At 41.3% G+C, this 15,886-nt stretch overlaps 1 protein-coding gene across 1 annotated transcript; it reads left to right on the forward strand.

Annotated features, from left to right (window-relative positions):
• Positions 1-3,124: 3,124 nt before the first annotated feature.
• On the forward strand, positions 3,125-14,841 carry LOC126373212 (uncharacterized). Its single transcript, XM_050019265.1, has 4 exons — positions 3,125-3,530; positions 6,695-6,868; positions 9,005-9,149; positions 13,183-14,841. Exons 1-4 carry the CDS (start codon positions 3,429-3,431, stop codon positions 13,341-13,343), a joined length of 582 nt encoding a protein of 193 aa, XP_049875222.1. The 5' UTR covers positions 3,125-3,428; the 3' UTR covers positions 13,344-14,841.
• The last annotated feature ends 1,045 nt before the right edge of the window (positions 14,842-15,886 follow it).

Below are 15,886 nucleotides of genomic sequence, written 5' to 3' on the forward strand. Positions count from 1 at the left end.
ACTTATGTATGTAATACGGATCACCAGCGCATTTTTTTTTAATAATATTGGCTCGTTTTTGAGCACAATTTAACTTTATGGTAAGCGATGCACGCTTACCTAGCAAATGCCTATACATTCTAGCCTTTAAGACTCCCAGATTATAACGAGTTGGAAAAACAGACGACGGCAGGCAGTTCCAGCCAAAAAGTCTGGTGAGGTGGAGTACCAACCTCATCAACCCTGGTGTCAGGGTCATTACTGAGCTGCCAAACGCCCCTGACATGGCTCATGTAACGACTACTTATTTACATCAGTAAGTAGTAACCGGGACCAACGGCTTAACATGCCTTCCGAAGCACGGATCATCTTACTTTCGGACCATCAGGTGATCAGCCTGTAACGTCCTAACCAAACTAGGGAACACAAAGTAATTTGTGTGATATGTCCCCACCGGGAATCGAACCTAGGACCTCCGGATCCCAACGCTCAACCACTGGACCACGGAGGCCGGTCGATCGTCGGTGGTCGTTGTCGTGTTCCATCTTCTTCTATCGTGGGTTGCAAAGTGGCCAACCTCATCAACCCTGGTGTCAGGGTTACTACTGTGTTATATGTTGTTAATATGTTGTTCATATGGTTTATATTGAATAGATAACGTAGGTTAAACCCTGTTATCGCTTCTGGGTATGAAACAAACTGTAGTTTGTGAATCCGACGCGATAAAGTTTTAAAATAAGTTCCGTTTACCAAGATAGCTAGAGTCCTTATACGGCTTTGCCTGCGTTATAGATTAAACAATAGAGCCGTGGTAGTACTGGTAGTTTGAAGACTGCTTGACTCTCACTGTAAGGTCGCAGGTTCGAATCCAGCGCGGGCCTAAACGTGATTTACTAAATATATATAATAATAATATAAGTATATTTTTTTTATTTTTTTTCGAATTCATGTTTGGGTCATAAATGATTATCACGTGCTCAGCGGTGAAGGAAAACATCGTGAAGGAAGTAGGTATGTGACCTAGCCTGTATTGGGCTGGTGATCCCTTCGCGGGTTGGAAGGTCCGGTCAAACAGGCAGTCGCTTCTGTAAAAAACCGGACCTGTCACATCCACAGGGTAGGTAAGCAGACCCTGTCAAAATGGGATAACGCTAGGTAGATGATGACGACGTATAGAAGGGACACTCCTCGCCCCGCACCAATATAAGCTTGGAACGAGCTTGATTTACCTCACCCCCGTTTGTATCCCTCCGATCATGACCTATGCAGGGGTAGATTTCGCTCATGCGAGTCCCTCTCAAATCCACCGTCTACAGGTAATACAAAATCGTTTCATGCGGAAAGCCACGGGAGCTCCGTGGTTCCTTCGCAATGAAAATCTGCACATTGACCTAGGTCTGCCAACCATTGCCCAATGGCTCAAATTAGCTTCCAAACGTTTTTTCGATTCTGCTCCGCACCACCCAAATCCCGTGGTAGTTGCAGCTTCCGAATACATCCCGCTTAGGGACGGTACTGAAAAGTATCGGCGTCCGAAGGACGTAATATACGATCCCGACGACCCGATTACTCTAGCTATAGAGGCAGCCAATCAGCTCGCGACACCAAACACTTCAGGACCCCGATACCGACCGCGCCGGCGTGGTCGACGATTTCCCTCATTCAGCGCTTATCGCTATCGACCCACTAGGGTTGATTAATTCTTTCAAATATTTTTCCTCTCAAGACGACGCCCTGAGCCGAGGTTCGCGCCCAACTGGGCACCCTCAGGCCTGTTGTCTTAAACGTTGTACCGGGTGAGAGCCTTCAGCGCTCCCCATTTGTCCGGCCAAGTAGTTAATGCCATCTGCGGCAAATCTACAATAAGTCACGTCAAAAAAAAAAACCTCACCCCCTCAATAGGAGCCTCCAGAGTACTACTCCATTTGGAAATATAGGTAGGTCATAAGTCATAAACAAATGTTTGTGATCATGCTATTGTTATACATAATACGGTTAATAGCTCGAAGAGCTCGGTGGCGCAGCGGTTAACGCGCTCGGTCTGCGATTGTTGAAGTAAAGCAACTTTCGCAAAGGCCGGTCATAGGATGGGTGACCACAAAAAAAAAGTTTTCATCTCGAGCTCCTCCGTGCTTCGAAAGGCACGTTAAGCCGTTGGTCCCGGCTGCATTAGCAGTCGTTGATAACTATCAATCCGCACTGGGCCCGCGTGGTGGTTTAAGGCCCGATCTCCCTATCCATCCATAGGGAAGGCCCGTGCCCCAGCAGTGGGTACGTTAATGGGCTGATGATGATGATGATGACGGTTAATAGGTGAGCTATACTTAATTTAAATCTTAAATCTTCATTCAGTAGGTAACATATTTTCTGTTTACTTACTTTTTTAAGTAACACAACAGCAACATCAAATTTTCAATCATAACTAATTTAATATAAAATCTATTTAGCCCTTTCACGGACAGAGATCATGGGTCATTGATGGTTCATAATAGGTAATATGACACCTTGGAATCGGAACGTCATTAGACGTTCTGTCCTTGAAAGTGTTAACAATATTTTAAATTATAGGACCATCTGCTTGGAAGTTTAAAATATGTTATCATGCAGGTAAATTAATTTCGCAACTTTTTACGTTAAGCTGTTGGTCCCGGTTACTACTTACTGATGTAAGTAAGTAGTCGTTACATGAGCCATGTCAGGCCTTTGGCGGCTCAATAATAACTCTGACATCAGGGTTGATGAGGTTGGTAATTCACCTCGCAACCCACACGACAGAAGATTCTAATATTAATATGGATATTTAATTAGTTTCTTCTATACTTATAGATAGATAGAGATATTGATGTTAAGTCTGTTAATAAATAAAATCAATAAATAAATATGTAAACAGTAACCGGGATCAATGGCCTAATGTGATTTCCTTTGCTTAATTAGCTAATGAACCTCGTTATGCTAATTGCACTCGGAGAATAAAAACAAAACCTAGTACCACAGATAAAATATCATCGAATGGTCATCGTCTTTATTCCGCTCAAGTAAACAATCATAATACGAACAAACAAACTTCAATAATTACGTACTTAAATAGGAAAGTACAGATTTGTTTATTCATTCCCAGAGTCGTATTAACAGGCGTAATATAAAGAGCAGTTTTCTCTGTCGGCCTACACAATCGACCGAGGGACTCCATTAGATAAGTGTTCAGTTGGTCAGTGAGGTCATTTGCCGCATCCAAGTCACTTGTGCTCAAAATTCAACAGCTTCCGAACTTCAGAACGAAATTTCGAATTCTAGAACTGTCTTTTCGAATTCAAGAACGAGTTTTGGAAAAGTGTGCTTCGAATTTCGAAACGTTTTCAAAAAGTATACGAATGTGTGAAAACAATTGAAGATCGTTCGGTTTTTAAAAATAAATCGGGGAGTTTTAGGATTGTTGTAGTTATATTTGTATGAAAAAAAAAACAATGTTTTGTGAAGTCCCAGATTTCGGTAGGTGTTGCTTCTGCCTACCCCTCAGGAGAGGTGTGCTGTTGTTCGGATACATAAATGTCGTAAGTACCTATTTTTAGATTTCTAGATTTTCCTGATGTTCAGTGCCGCTAGGTTAATTTGCAGCTTCCTAGTTGAACCCACGTATTGTCAAATACATACATACTTACATACATACACGAACTCACGTCCCTAATCCCTAATGGGGTGGGCAGAGCCATGTGTAATCAAAGACCGAAGGCTTAACGCACCCTCCGAAGCACGGAATAGTCTTACTTTTTCGGCGAATCAACCATTTCTATAATAATATCATAATTCGAAGAAATGTCACCACAACATAACTACAGTTCTTGAATCTCGACCTTCGTTTTATCCGTATCTGAGTTCAGTTCAACCTGACCTATCGACCTATTCAATATTATTGGATAAATAGTTGCTCGCAAATTAGTAAACAAAAGTCGGAAATTACAACTATTTTGCAACTGGGAGGAAAAAAATTACACTGAGCGAGTTCAGCTGCTTATCTTCCCGGGCATGTCGTTAAAACCGACAGAGGGATTGGGTCCGTTCTAACGTGATGGAGCCAACGCGGGAAATAGGCATCTAATTCGATAGCTATTTAACTATACTATATTATGGTTCATCCACGTGTCTACATGTTGTCTTCAGAATTTTATGGCTCTACCTACCTTGTAAGACAGAGTTTCCCAAACTATGAGTTGCGACCTACCGACCAAATTCAAATTCAAAAATATCTTTATTCAGTAGGTAACATAGTTACACTTTGAATCGTCAATTTTTACATAACGAACGTCTCATCCGCCTAAAACTACTGCAGCTTGTCACAACCTGTATAGCCGGGGAAAACAAGCTGCAAGAAAAACCTCGGCACAGGGCCCTAGACGTTCTTTAAAAAAATAAACAAACATAAAATATTATTATACAATTGAGTAATTTAGCTGCCTAATATCAGTTCTCAGACAGTTAATCCCATGCATTCATATCTTCTAAATAATCACTAACTTTATAACAGCCGATGATAGACTTTGTTATTGGAAAAGTCTTTAATTCATATTGATGATGGTTACATTTCCTAGGGGTAGGTTCCGAGTTAATAGTCAAAAATAATACAAGGGGTAGGTCATACCGCAAACAACTTTGAGAACCACTGCTCTAAGCAATTATAGGCTTAAGTTCTAAGTTTAAGTAACCTCAAACACAACACGTGTAAGTACATGTTGTTTTATTTAGTACTTGTTTAATTTTAGTACTTGAATGTTGATTACGCCTGTAATGGTATTCATCGCCAGCCCATTAAAGTCCCCACTGCTGGGGCACGGGCCTTCCCTATGGATGGATAGGGAGATCGGGCCTTAAACCACCACGCGGGCCCAGTGCGGATTGGTGGTTATTAACGACTGCTAGTAATGGTATAACATACGGTAATTATCCCTTTTATGTTATTTTTTAATTTTCTATTATCGATGGTGTATCTTAAATACTTAAATAAAAAAGAAAATAAATAAATAAAATCTCTTTTCAATAGTGTGGGTTGTAAAAAAAAAATTAAAATGTCTTATGTATTTCTTTATTGATGATGATTAATGAAATGATGAAAGGTGATGACGATGAATGATGAAACCTAAGCCCCCACCCTCGGAGCAGACTCCTACTCCGAACCCCACACGAATTAACTCAAAAGTCCGCATAAACTTTCGAGTTATAAAGCGGCTTGTTGGCACGAAGCGAAAATAGGTACTCGTAGGTACACTTTGTTTATTGAATATTCTGATATAATAACACTATCGCGAATGTTTTCCGACTAACTTAATGCGATCTTTAACCACAAAACACCACTTCGTATTAATTATTTAGATTATTCTACGAAGAAAGCAACTGTCCCGTTCCCGTTCTCGCCAAGACTTGTATCATAGATATGACGTGAATTCCAGGACTCTATGCATGGAACTTAACCATTACTGGCGAGGAGTGGGTATACTTACACTTCTGCCTACCCCTTTAGAGGTACAAACATGATGCTATGTTACGTTTTGAAGACTCTTTGATACAGCTCAAGGGACGGTGGTTTTGTCTTGTATATTTCGCAACAGCCTCCGCGGTCTAGTAGTTAGAGCGTTGGACTCACGATCCGGAGGTCCGTGTTCGATTCTCGATGGGGACATTGTCGAAATCACTTTGTGAGACTGTCCTTTATTTATTAAAGACATTGCAGGCTTAAATCACCTGATTATCCGAAAAAGTAAGATGACTCCGTGCTTCGGAAGGCGCGTTAAGCCGTTGGTCCCGGGGTACTAGCCCAAACACCTCCACCTACCCACAGTGGAGCAGCGTGGTGGAGTATGCTCCATACCCCCTCCGGTTGATTGAGGGGACTGTGACCAGCAGTGGGACGTATATAGGCTGTTTATGTTTATGTATATTTCGCAAGCGCGTCTTCTACCATGGAGCAGAGACTTTGTGTAATGACATACTCTTATAAACCCAAACATTGTAACGAAAACTTTGAGGGGTGATTCAGACCATGATTATGAGTTGATATCAGGTTGAATTGAAAACCGTATGAAACTGAAAATAATAATAAAAGCATTAAAAATTTCATGAATATTCCGACAGGAAATTCCACTTGATATCAACTCAGAATCATGGTTTGAATCATCCCCCTCATTCGTTAAGGTGTCACTAGCAACCATACGTACTTGTACGGCTACTTGTACGTACTTGTACGGGGTGTAACCGTGTAAGTGACATCGTAACGGACGAAAGAGCCGTGGCGTCTCACTTTAAGGTCGCAGGTTCGAAACCAGCACAGGCCTAAACCAATGATTGTCGAATTTGTTTTCGGATTCACGATTGGATCATAAATGTTTATCACGTGCTCAGTATTGAAGGTAAACATCGCCAGGAAACCCACATTCCTGAGGAATGCATTTTCGGAGGTATGTGAGTTAACTACTCGGCGGCCGGACAAATGGTGAGCGCTGAAGGCTCTCACCCGCAGCGATCCTGTGAAACCACTGTCGCTTCTAATATAATTACATAAATCACACCTGAACACTTTTAAATGAAAACACATTACTCCTCGATTTGAACATCACATCCCGGTATCAGATTTGAATCGAACAGACAAACCTACAATAAGTCACGTCAAAAAACAAAAAAACAGGATCGTAGCAAAAATGTCTCCAATGGTGCGTTCTTGTTTCAGTTATTCTCAGCGTTTATGGTAGGCGTGTACGCATATTGCGTGAACGGGTGCGAGAGCAACAACTTCCAGCTGATCTACCGCGGCGTCACCACTGACAGCGTCGCCGGCGTCTGCATCGCCGTCTACTGCGCTGAGATCATCGTCAACTGCCTGCTGGTCTACGGGGCGCACGAGGTAACTCATAAACTGCCTATATACGTCCCACTGCTGGGCACAGGCCTCCCCTCAATCAACCGGAGGGGGTATGGAGCATACTCCACCACGCTGCTCCACTGCGGGTTGGTGGAGGTGTTTTTTTTATGGCTAATAGCCGGGACCAACGGCTTAACGTGCCCTCCGAAGCACGGAATCATCTTACTTTTTCGGACAATCAGGTGATTCAAGCCTGAAAAGTCCTTACCAAACAAAGGACAGTCTCAAAAAGTGATTTCGACAATGTCCCCATCGGGAATCGAACCCGGACCTCCAGATCGTGAGCCTAACGCTCTAACCACTAGACCACGGAGGCTGTTACTGCACGGGGTAACTAACAACACAAAACAGTATTCCTCCTTCCTCCACTTTCATCAATCGTTTCATACACGAACGCCGGTTTAGAGTGATCGTACTGAAACTTTTCTAAGGACATCCTCAATTTGGTCAATGAACGTCCTTCTAGGGGTGGTAGTAATAAACTAATCTCAGCTTCGAGATCGCCTTCAAGACCATGTCAATGTGACAGTTCTTATATAAAAACAGGGACTTGAGCATGATCTTGAGATTAGTTTATTAATACCACGCTTAGTCAAATTTAGTTAATTTTGATGATTTTATTTTTTACTTTGAACTCTGAAGAACATCAAAATTAGTTGCAAGTGTGATTTTATTCGCCGAATAGTTAATTGTACGACATTATCTCATAACTCCTCCTGACACACTTCTCTTGCTTCCTCCACATTCATCAATCGTTTCATATGATGAGGTTCGAATTCCATATTAAGACTATAGTAACGGTAACGGCCTCCATGGTTCAGTGGTTTGAGCAATCGGCTCACGATACTGAGGTCCCGGGTTCAAATCCCGGTGGGGACATATCACGAAAATCACTTTGTGATCCCTAGTTTGGTTAGGCTATTACAGGCTGATCACCTGATTGTCCGAAAGTAAGATGATCCGTGCTTCCGTGTCCCGGTTACTATTTACTGATACAAGTTAGTAGTCGTAACATGAGCCATGTCAGGGGCCTTTGGCGGTTCAATAGTAACCCTGACACCAGGGTTGATGGGGTGAGTAATCCACCTCACAAACCATACGATAGAAGAAGAAGACAACTAAGCTCACGACTATATCCCAATGGGCTAGGCAGAAGTACATCCATCGCAAGATGAACTAAGTACCCACTCCTCACCGAGATTTCTGTTAAACCAACGTGACAATAAACAACTTGAAACAATTTCGAAATAGTACACTTAGCAAGTTTAATTCATTCCATAAAAGGGTGTTGGTTGCCAAAACATACTTTTTTAAGTTACAAGCAAGCGTTGTTACAAGTGAAGCCCTAGGTTAGGTAAGCGAGTCAGGGTTCGTAATGACTTTGGTTTTTATTCGTAACCGTGGCTGGGTTACTAACTACGTTTGCTAAACTCCTGAACTTGACAAAACTTTGTAAAGGCTCTCGGCAAAAAAGTTCGAAAATTGTGTACACCTCAACACTTGAAAAGGTTTCAAGCAATGTTATTGTGGTATATTTTAGACTTCAATGTAAGGCATGCTACACACAGAGCCGAGAAACTGGAATGAGGTAGGTACCGCAAATAAAATCCCACACCTCACCATACGTAAGAATGAAAGAAAGTGTTTATCATTAGATTACTAACTTCACTGAAAAGCATATAATATATTCTCACGACTGTACGGTTGCTCCTCAAGAAGTGGCTCAATTTTGATTTTTACACAATTTTTTAAAAAGTTATTCGGTAACGGCCGTACAATTAACCATTCGACCGGACTAAAGTCACACTTTTAGCCAGCCAATTTTGTTGTTCTTCGTATTTCAAAATAAAAAATAAAATAAAAAAATCATCAAAATGAGCTAAATTAGACCTAGGAGGATGTACATTGACCAAATTGGAGATGTCCTTAGAAAAGGTTCAGTACGATCTACTCTAAACCGGCGTGCGTGTATGAAACGATTGATGAATGTGGAGGAAGCAAGAGAAGTGTGTCAGGATCGAAGCAAATGGAATTCCGTAGTCTCTGCTTACCCCGGTGGGAAATAGGCGTGAGTTTATGTATGTATGTATGTATAATAATAATAATGTTGTTTTCCAGAAAATAATAATCTGCCTGAAGATATTCTACTACTACTCGATCTCCACCACGCTGGCTGCGGTGGTACTCGAGGTGGTGGAGTTTGCCAATGCTGCCCACCTGGGACGGGTACTGGAGATGGGCATTCTCACCTTCACTGGATTATGTGAGTTCTATCATTATTAATCTATAGTATAGAGAATACACGAACAGCCTCTATAAGGCTCCAATCACAGGGTCCTATATTTAGAATAGAAAAGGGCGTGAAGCAGGGTGACCCCCTTTCCCCAAAACTGTTCACATGTACCCTGGAGGAAATTTTCAGAAAGCTGGCGGATTTGTGGGAGACGAGAGGAATTGTCATCCAAGGGAAAAGATTAACCAATCTTCGGTCTGCCGATGACATAGTACTCTTTGCGCCTACATCAGTCGAGCTCGAACAGATGCTTCAAGACCTTAGCACAGCGAGCCTTGGGGTTGGGCTTGCGATGAACAGGTCGAAGACTCAGATTATGACCAACAGCACAAAACGTAGGGTCAAGGTTGATGGGCAAGAAATACATTATGTCGATGAATACATCTACTTGGGCCAGATAGTCTCTTTCCAAAACCGGCAAGAAAAAGAGATCGATCGCCGTATCGAAAATGCGTGGAAGAGCTATTGGTCGATGAAACACCTAATGAAAGGGGATCTTCCCATTTCATTAAAGCGAAAGCTCATCGACATGTGTATTCTGCTCATCCTAACTTACGGTGCCCAGACCTGGTCATTGACGGAACGTCAAAAGTCCAAGCTCAAGGTCTGCCAAAGAGCGATTGAGCGTAGTGTGTTAGGTGTCAAACGAATTGATCGAGTCCGAAACACAACACTGCGTTCAAAAACGGGAATCGCTGATGTGGGACGGGAAGCCGCAAAACTCAAATGGAATTGGGCCGGACATGTTTGTCGCATGCACCCTGAGCGGTGGGCACGGATCGTCACGCATTGGGTGCCTCATGACGGATACAGGCGACGTGGCAGACCTCGAAAGAGATGGCGTGACGACTTGGACGCTTGCCGGAGGGACTGGCCGGAATACGCACAGGACCGCGAAAAATGGAAAGAGGAAGGGGAGGCCTTTGCCCAGCAGTGGGATCTTGTAGGCTAGATTAGATAGATTAGTATAGAGAATAATACTACGTATGGAACGGCAACTCTCCGCTCCCCACCAGCGGCTGAGCTAGGTTTACCTCACCCCCTCGGTCTTACTTTAGTCTTCAATCGTAAGGGCGTCAGAAGTCACACACACTTATGCGCGTGTACGATAACGTCAATGTGTAGTGTCTGTGTAAAACAAGGTTGTTTGTATGAAGTGTCCGTGGTGAGTTAATAGTCATAAGTACTATGGTTCTGTGGATCACCAGCTTGCTTCTCAATCGGGGAGCGCAGGTTCGAACCCTAGTATCGGACTTGCACCAATAAAAAAAAAAATAAGTCCAATTATGGTTAGTACAAAAGAAAATCTTACACACTATGTTAGATATATGATAATAGGAGGTAAGTAAGTATCATCATCATCAGCCGTATGACGCCCACTGCTGGGCATAGGCCTCCCCCAAGGATCTCCACGACGATCAGTCCTGCGCTGCCCGCATCCAGCGGCTTCTCGCGACCTTCACCAGATCGTCGGTCCACCTTGTAGCGGGCCTCCCACTGAGCGTCGTCCGACACGTGGTTGCCACTCCAGAACCTTTCCGGCCCATCGGCCATCGGTTCTCCCCGCTATGTGTCTAATGTGTGTGTATGTATGTAATGAGGAGATCCGCAGGAGAACTAAAGTCACCGACATAGCTTGGAGAATTGCAAAGCTGAAGTGGCAGTGGGAAGTAAGTATAATATTGAAAAAATAAAATAAATAACTTTTCAATTTATTACCAATGATTTTTTAATTTATCTTACACAAACACTGCAGGTCAGACTAAAATATTGCCCCCTCTCGTACCCGCACTATTGCCAAGGAAACCTGTTGCACCAGGAACGAGCTGGCGCGGGGGTCACTACCGCGGTCCCTCAAGCGCCTCCCCAACACGCGAATAAAATCCTATCGAAATCGAATTTATCTTATGTGCAATTTTCACTAACACAGTTGACTCGACCATTATAGACGGCGATACGGCTCACCACTATCACATTGTACTAACAGAAAGCTCGGTGAGGTGCGGGTACTTAGTTCATCTTGCGATGGATGTAATTGACTATTGGAATTTTCACTAACACAGTCGACTCGACCATTATAGACGGCGATACGGCTCACCACTATCACATTGTACTAACAGAAAGCTCGGTGAGGTGTGGGTACTTAGTTCATCTTGCGATGGATGTAATTGACTATTGGAATTTTCACTAACACAGTTGACTCGACCATTGTAGACGGCGATATGGCTCACCACTATCACGTTGATCTAACAGAAAGCTCGATGAGGTGTGGGTACTTAATTAGTTCATCTTGCGATGGATGTAATTGACTATTGGAATTTTCACTAACACAGTTGACTCGACCATTGTAGACGGCGATATGGCTCACCACTAACACGTTGTACTAACAGAAAGCTCGGTGAGGTGTGGGTACTTAGTTCATCTTGCGATGTATGTAATTGACTATACCAATTGGGATATAGCCGGGAGCTTATGTTGTCATTCTACATCGCTTTTTTTTTAATAGACTCTGTCTATTTTCTGACAGACAACTTACAGGACCATGTAGTCTGCCCATCGCCCATAATGGTCCATCATCTTAGAAAGGACACAATCCCTCAATCGCTTTAAGCTATAAGGCCGCCATTTGCCATGTACCGAGTTAAGAATCTTTTTGTAATTATTTCTTTTTATAACATAACAAATACATTGTTTTAAGTTTACGCGGTTATTATCATAATTAAAGCACAGTGTCGAAATATCGGGAGTCTCATATCCCCATTTAAACGCGGTAAGAACCCGTTATTATGTGCTTAAATTTAACATAACAAATACTTTATTCCACAAACAGAAAAAAATTAAATACAAAACAAAAGAGAAACAGAATGAGTACAATAAAGTATATTTGTATTGTATTGTAATCCCTTTGTGGGTTTTACGACATGTCCGGGATGATGCAGTAGAACGAATTCCATGCACTCACTTGTTCGACCAAGAAGTGAATTCTGGACGAATTTGCGTCAAAAAAGAACAATAGTTTTATACATCATATTGTTCATCAACCATTGATGGTGTGATAATAATAAGAATAAGAATAAGAATAAGAATGGGTTTTAATTCAAGATTCATAAGTATCACATGACAATATGAAATTTTTGTTTATATAACTATGTGCATAACATAACCTTGGTAGAGATTCCTTACTCTATGGTAGAGGTGTACTTACCTTAAGGCCTGTACTGGTTGTACCGGGTGAGAGCCTTCAGCGCTCCCCATTTGCCCGGCCAAGTAGTTAATGTCATCTGCGGCAAATCTACAATAAGTCACAAAAAAAAAATCTGCCCGGTTAATGGCAATAGGCTCGCACCCTGTTACATAAAACTTTAAAATTCATAAATAAGTTAAATTGGAAAAAAAAATGGTTTTCATTAGTTTTAATATTTTAGATTTGTCTTTATTTAGTAATCAAAATCTTGAACCTAGTACAGTCAAGAGCAATATAATGTACCCACTTGAGGACTCTGTCGCACTAACATATTCGACATTTAGTGAGACTTACAGTTTAATTTGTCAAAAAAGTTAATGTGACTTGGTACCAAAGTGTATACATATTAATGCTCGTGACCGTACACTTATCATCTTGGTCCAATTATCATGGATAACTTGTTGAAGGTCCAAAAGAAATGACAAGACACTGCACCAGCAAACACATCATCATCAGCCGTACGACGCCCACTGCTGGGCATAGGCCTCCCCCAAGGATCTCCACGACGATCAAACACATCTGTTAATAATGGAGAGGTTCTTGTAATTTGTAAAGTTTGAATTGGGGAGTGGAATTCTTTGCCGTCTTCTGTATTTCCGAATGCATATAACCCGGGTGCTTTCAAGGCCAGAGTGAACAGGCACCTTCTGGGCGAGCTCGCTCTTAAGCCTCGTCAATGCCTTCGGGCAAGTCTGGGGCCAGGAGCAAACCCATCAAAGGTAAAAAACAAGTTTATAATTTGTATTATATTATTTCCAGGCATCCAGCTCTATCTGATATGCCTGGTGAGGAGCCTGCTCAATAAGTTGGTGACTGCTGGACCTCACTCCTACGACAACCAGCTCCACACCATCGTCTCCGGGGAAACCAAGATTGACAACGGCATCTACAATAACAGCACTGTTGTTCCCAATGTGTAGACTGAACATAAAAGCAAAGAGGAATTGGCGATAGTTTATGTACGGTCACGAGTACTAATATGTATACGGTCACGAGCATTAACATGTATACACTTTGGTACCATGTCACATTAACTTTTTTGACAAATTGAACTGTAAGTCTCACTAAATGTCAAATATGTTAGTGCGACAGAGTCCTAAAGTGGGTACATTATATTGCTCATGACTGTACACTTTGCAACCATGTCACATTAACTTTTTTGACAAATTAAACCGTAATCCTCATTAAATGTCAAATATGATAGTGCGACAGGGCGCTAAAGTGGGTACATGATATTGCTCATGACTGTACACTTGTGGACAAAAAAATCGACTTAATTTCTGATGCCGGGTTTTTAATATTTGTCAACAAAAATAAGAAAGCAAGAGAGGTCAGAAACAAATGAAATTCCATAGTCTCTTACCCCGGTGGGAAATAGGCGTGAGTTTATGTATGTATGTCGATTTTATTGTTCACCTGTAAAGGTCTTGCAACTGAGGATTGAAGAATGAAGTACATTTTCTGATTATAATTAATAGTGTTTTTGATTATGAGAGGAGACATTGATTTCAGTAACAAAGGTCTTTGAAACAAGCTGGAAGCCATTTTAGATATTAAACAAAAGAAAAAGGTTTTGATACTTTTTAATTTATTAAAGAGCATGGGAAATACGCGTAGATGAGTTAGACAAGTTTTTACGTTTATCTATGACAAACGACAACGAAAGTAATAAAAATGTATGAAAGAGTGAATCACCTTAAGTCAATGCCATAGATACATTTTTAACCAGGCTAACTTTTTATATCACAGAGATAACCTTTATAACATACCCTAAAAAAATAAGTAAAACCATAGAATAAAGAATACGTATAAAACGGCAAATCTCCGCTCCCCACCAGCGTCTGAGCTAGGTTTACCTCACCCCCCTCGAACATAGTTTAGACTTGAATCGTACGGCGTCAGACGTCACACACACAGATGCGTGTACGATAACGTCAATGTGTAGTGTCTGTGTAAAACAAGGTTGTTTGTATGAAGTGTCCGGGGTGTGGTAAAACTTAGGTTGTCATAAAAATCATCATCATCATCAAATTAAAAGCCACGCTCTTGTCGGTGCAGCATTTTCCGTGCTACTTTTTTAGGGAAAAATAGGGCAGTGGTTTCCCTCTTGCCTTTTCTTGTCATAAAAATAACTGATTTTTTTTAATACTTATCGGTAAAAAAATCAAGCGAGACAGAGGACAAACTTTCAAAAAACGAACATGCAGGTTGTTTAGTTGGAATCTTTATTTTTCGGATAAACAAAAAAAAAATTAATTTTATGAGTAAAATTATCATGGTTGGTCGGCACATGCTGTGATATTAAGATTAAGACCAAATTATTAATAATATTTATTAATTTCTCTTAAAAATCTTATGAATCTCGTGAACTATAAGTGAAAAAAATATTATAATATATCTAATAAATATTCATTATTACCTTTGTCTTATTTTCTTCTCATTTCCCTACCTATTTTCGTATTTTTTTTAATGTAACTTTAGTTTTCTTTAGTAATATTAAAATGTTTATTTAAAATAACTTAATAACTTACAATATGTAAATATAAAAAGTGTACACTTTAGTAATTTATGAATTATTTTGAATTTTAATTAAGTTTAAGTGTAAGTAATGTAAACATACTGGTTTATTATACCTAAAATACTGAGATAAAAATTGTAACGTTTTATTTTGTCCTAAATACATAACACATCCCACAACGACCTACGTAGTCCAGTGGTTGAGCGTTGGGCTCACGATCCGGAGGTCCTGGGTTCGATTCCACGTGGGGACATATCACAAAAATTACTTTGTAGTCCCTAATTTAGTTAGGACACTGCAGGCTTAACGTGCCCTCGGAACACGGAATCATCTTATTTTTTCCGACAATCAAATGATTCAAGCCTGTAAAGTCCTTACCAATCAAAGGACAGTCTTACAAAATGATTTGGACCATGTACCCATTGGGAATCGAACCCGGACCTCCAAGTCGTGAGCCTAACGTTCTAACTGTTAGACCACGGAGGCTGTTACTTATAACACAGGAATACAAATTAAACAAACTAACAAAGGCAGCCTTATTCCTACGGAAGCGACACCCCTGACACCAGGGTCGAAGAAGTCGGTAATTGACCTCATAAACCACATTAAAAAAAGAAGTTCTATTTTCATTCGCTTGCTTCAAGGTCGATAGGAATCTTGCTTGTGGTATTTGTATGGTATCTACAGAGGGCGTTGGTGGGCATCATCTCCATTCATCATCGTCATCATCATCAGCCGTACGACGCCCACTGCTGGGCATAGGCCTCCCCCAAGGATCTCCACGACGATCGGTCCTGCGCTGCCCGCATCCAGCGGCTTCCCGCGACCTTCACCAGATCGTCATCTCCATTTATTACAACTGCTAAAAATGACGTTTTCTTCTTCTATCGTGTGGTTTGTGAGGTGGATTACCAACCTCATCAACCCTGGTGTCAAGTTATTCCT

This window comes from Pectinophora gossypiella, chromosome 15, assembly GCF_024362695.1.
Source record: "Pectinophora gossypiella chromosome 15, ilPecGoss1.1, whole genome shotgun sequence".
Lineage (NCBI taxonomy): Eukaryota > Metazoa > Arthropoda > Insecta > Lepidoptera > Gelechiidae > Pectinophora > Pectinophora gossypiella.

What these genes read in the sequence shown, in the direction of transcription:
- LOC126373212 (XM_050019265.1), top strand. Translation starts at nt 3,429, where the DNA reads ATGAAAAAAAAAACAATGTTTTGTGAAGTCCCAGATTTCGGTAGGTGT. An exon ending in TGTTCGGATACATAAATGTC is followed by an intron (nt 3,531 to 6,694) that starts GTAAGTACCTAT and finishes TTCTTGTTTCAG; the next exon opens with TTATTCTCAGCGTTTATGGT. An exon ending in TCTCACCTTCACTGGATTAT is followed by an intron (nt 9,150 to 13,182) that starts GTGAGTTCTATC and finishes TATTATTTCCAG; the next exon opens with GCATCCAGCTCTATCTGATA.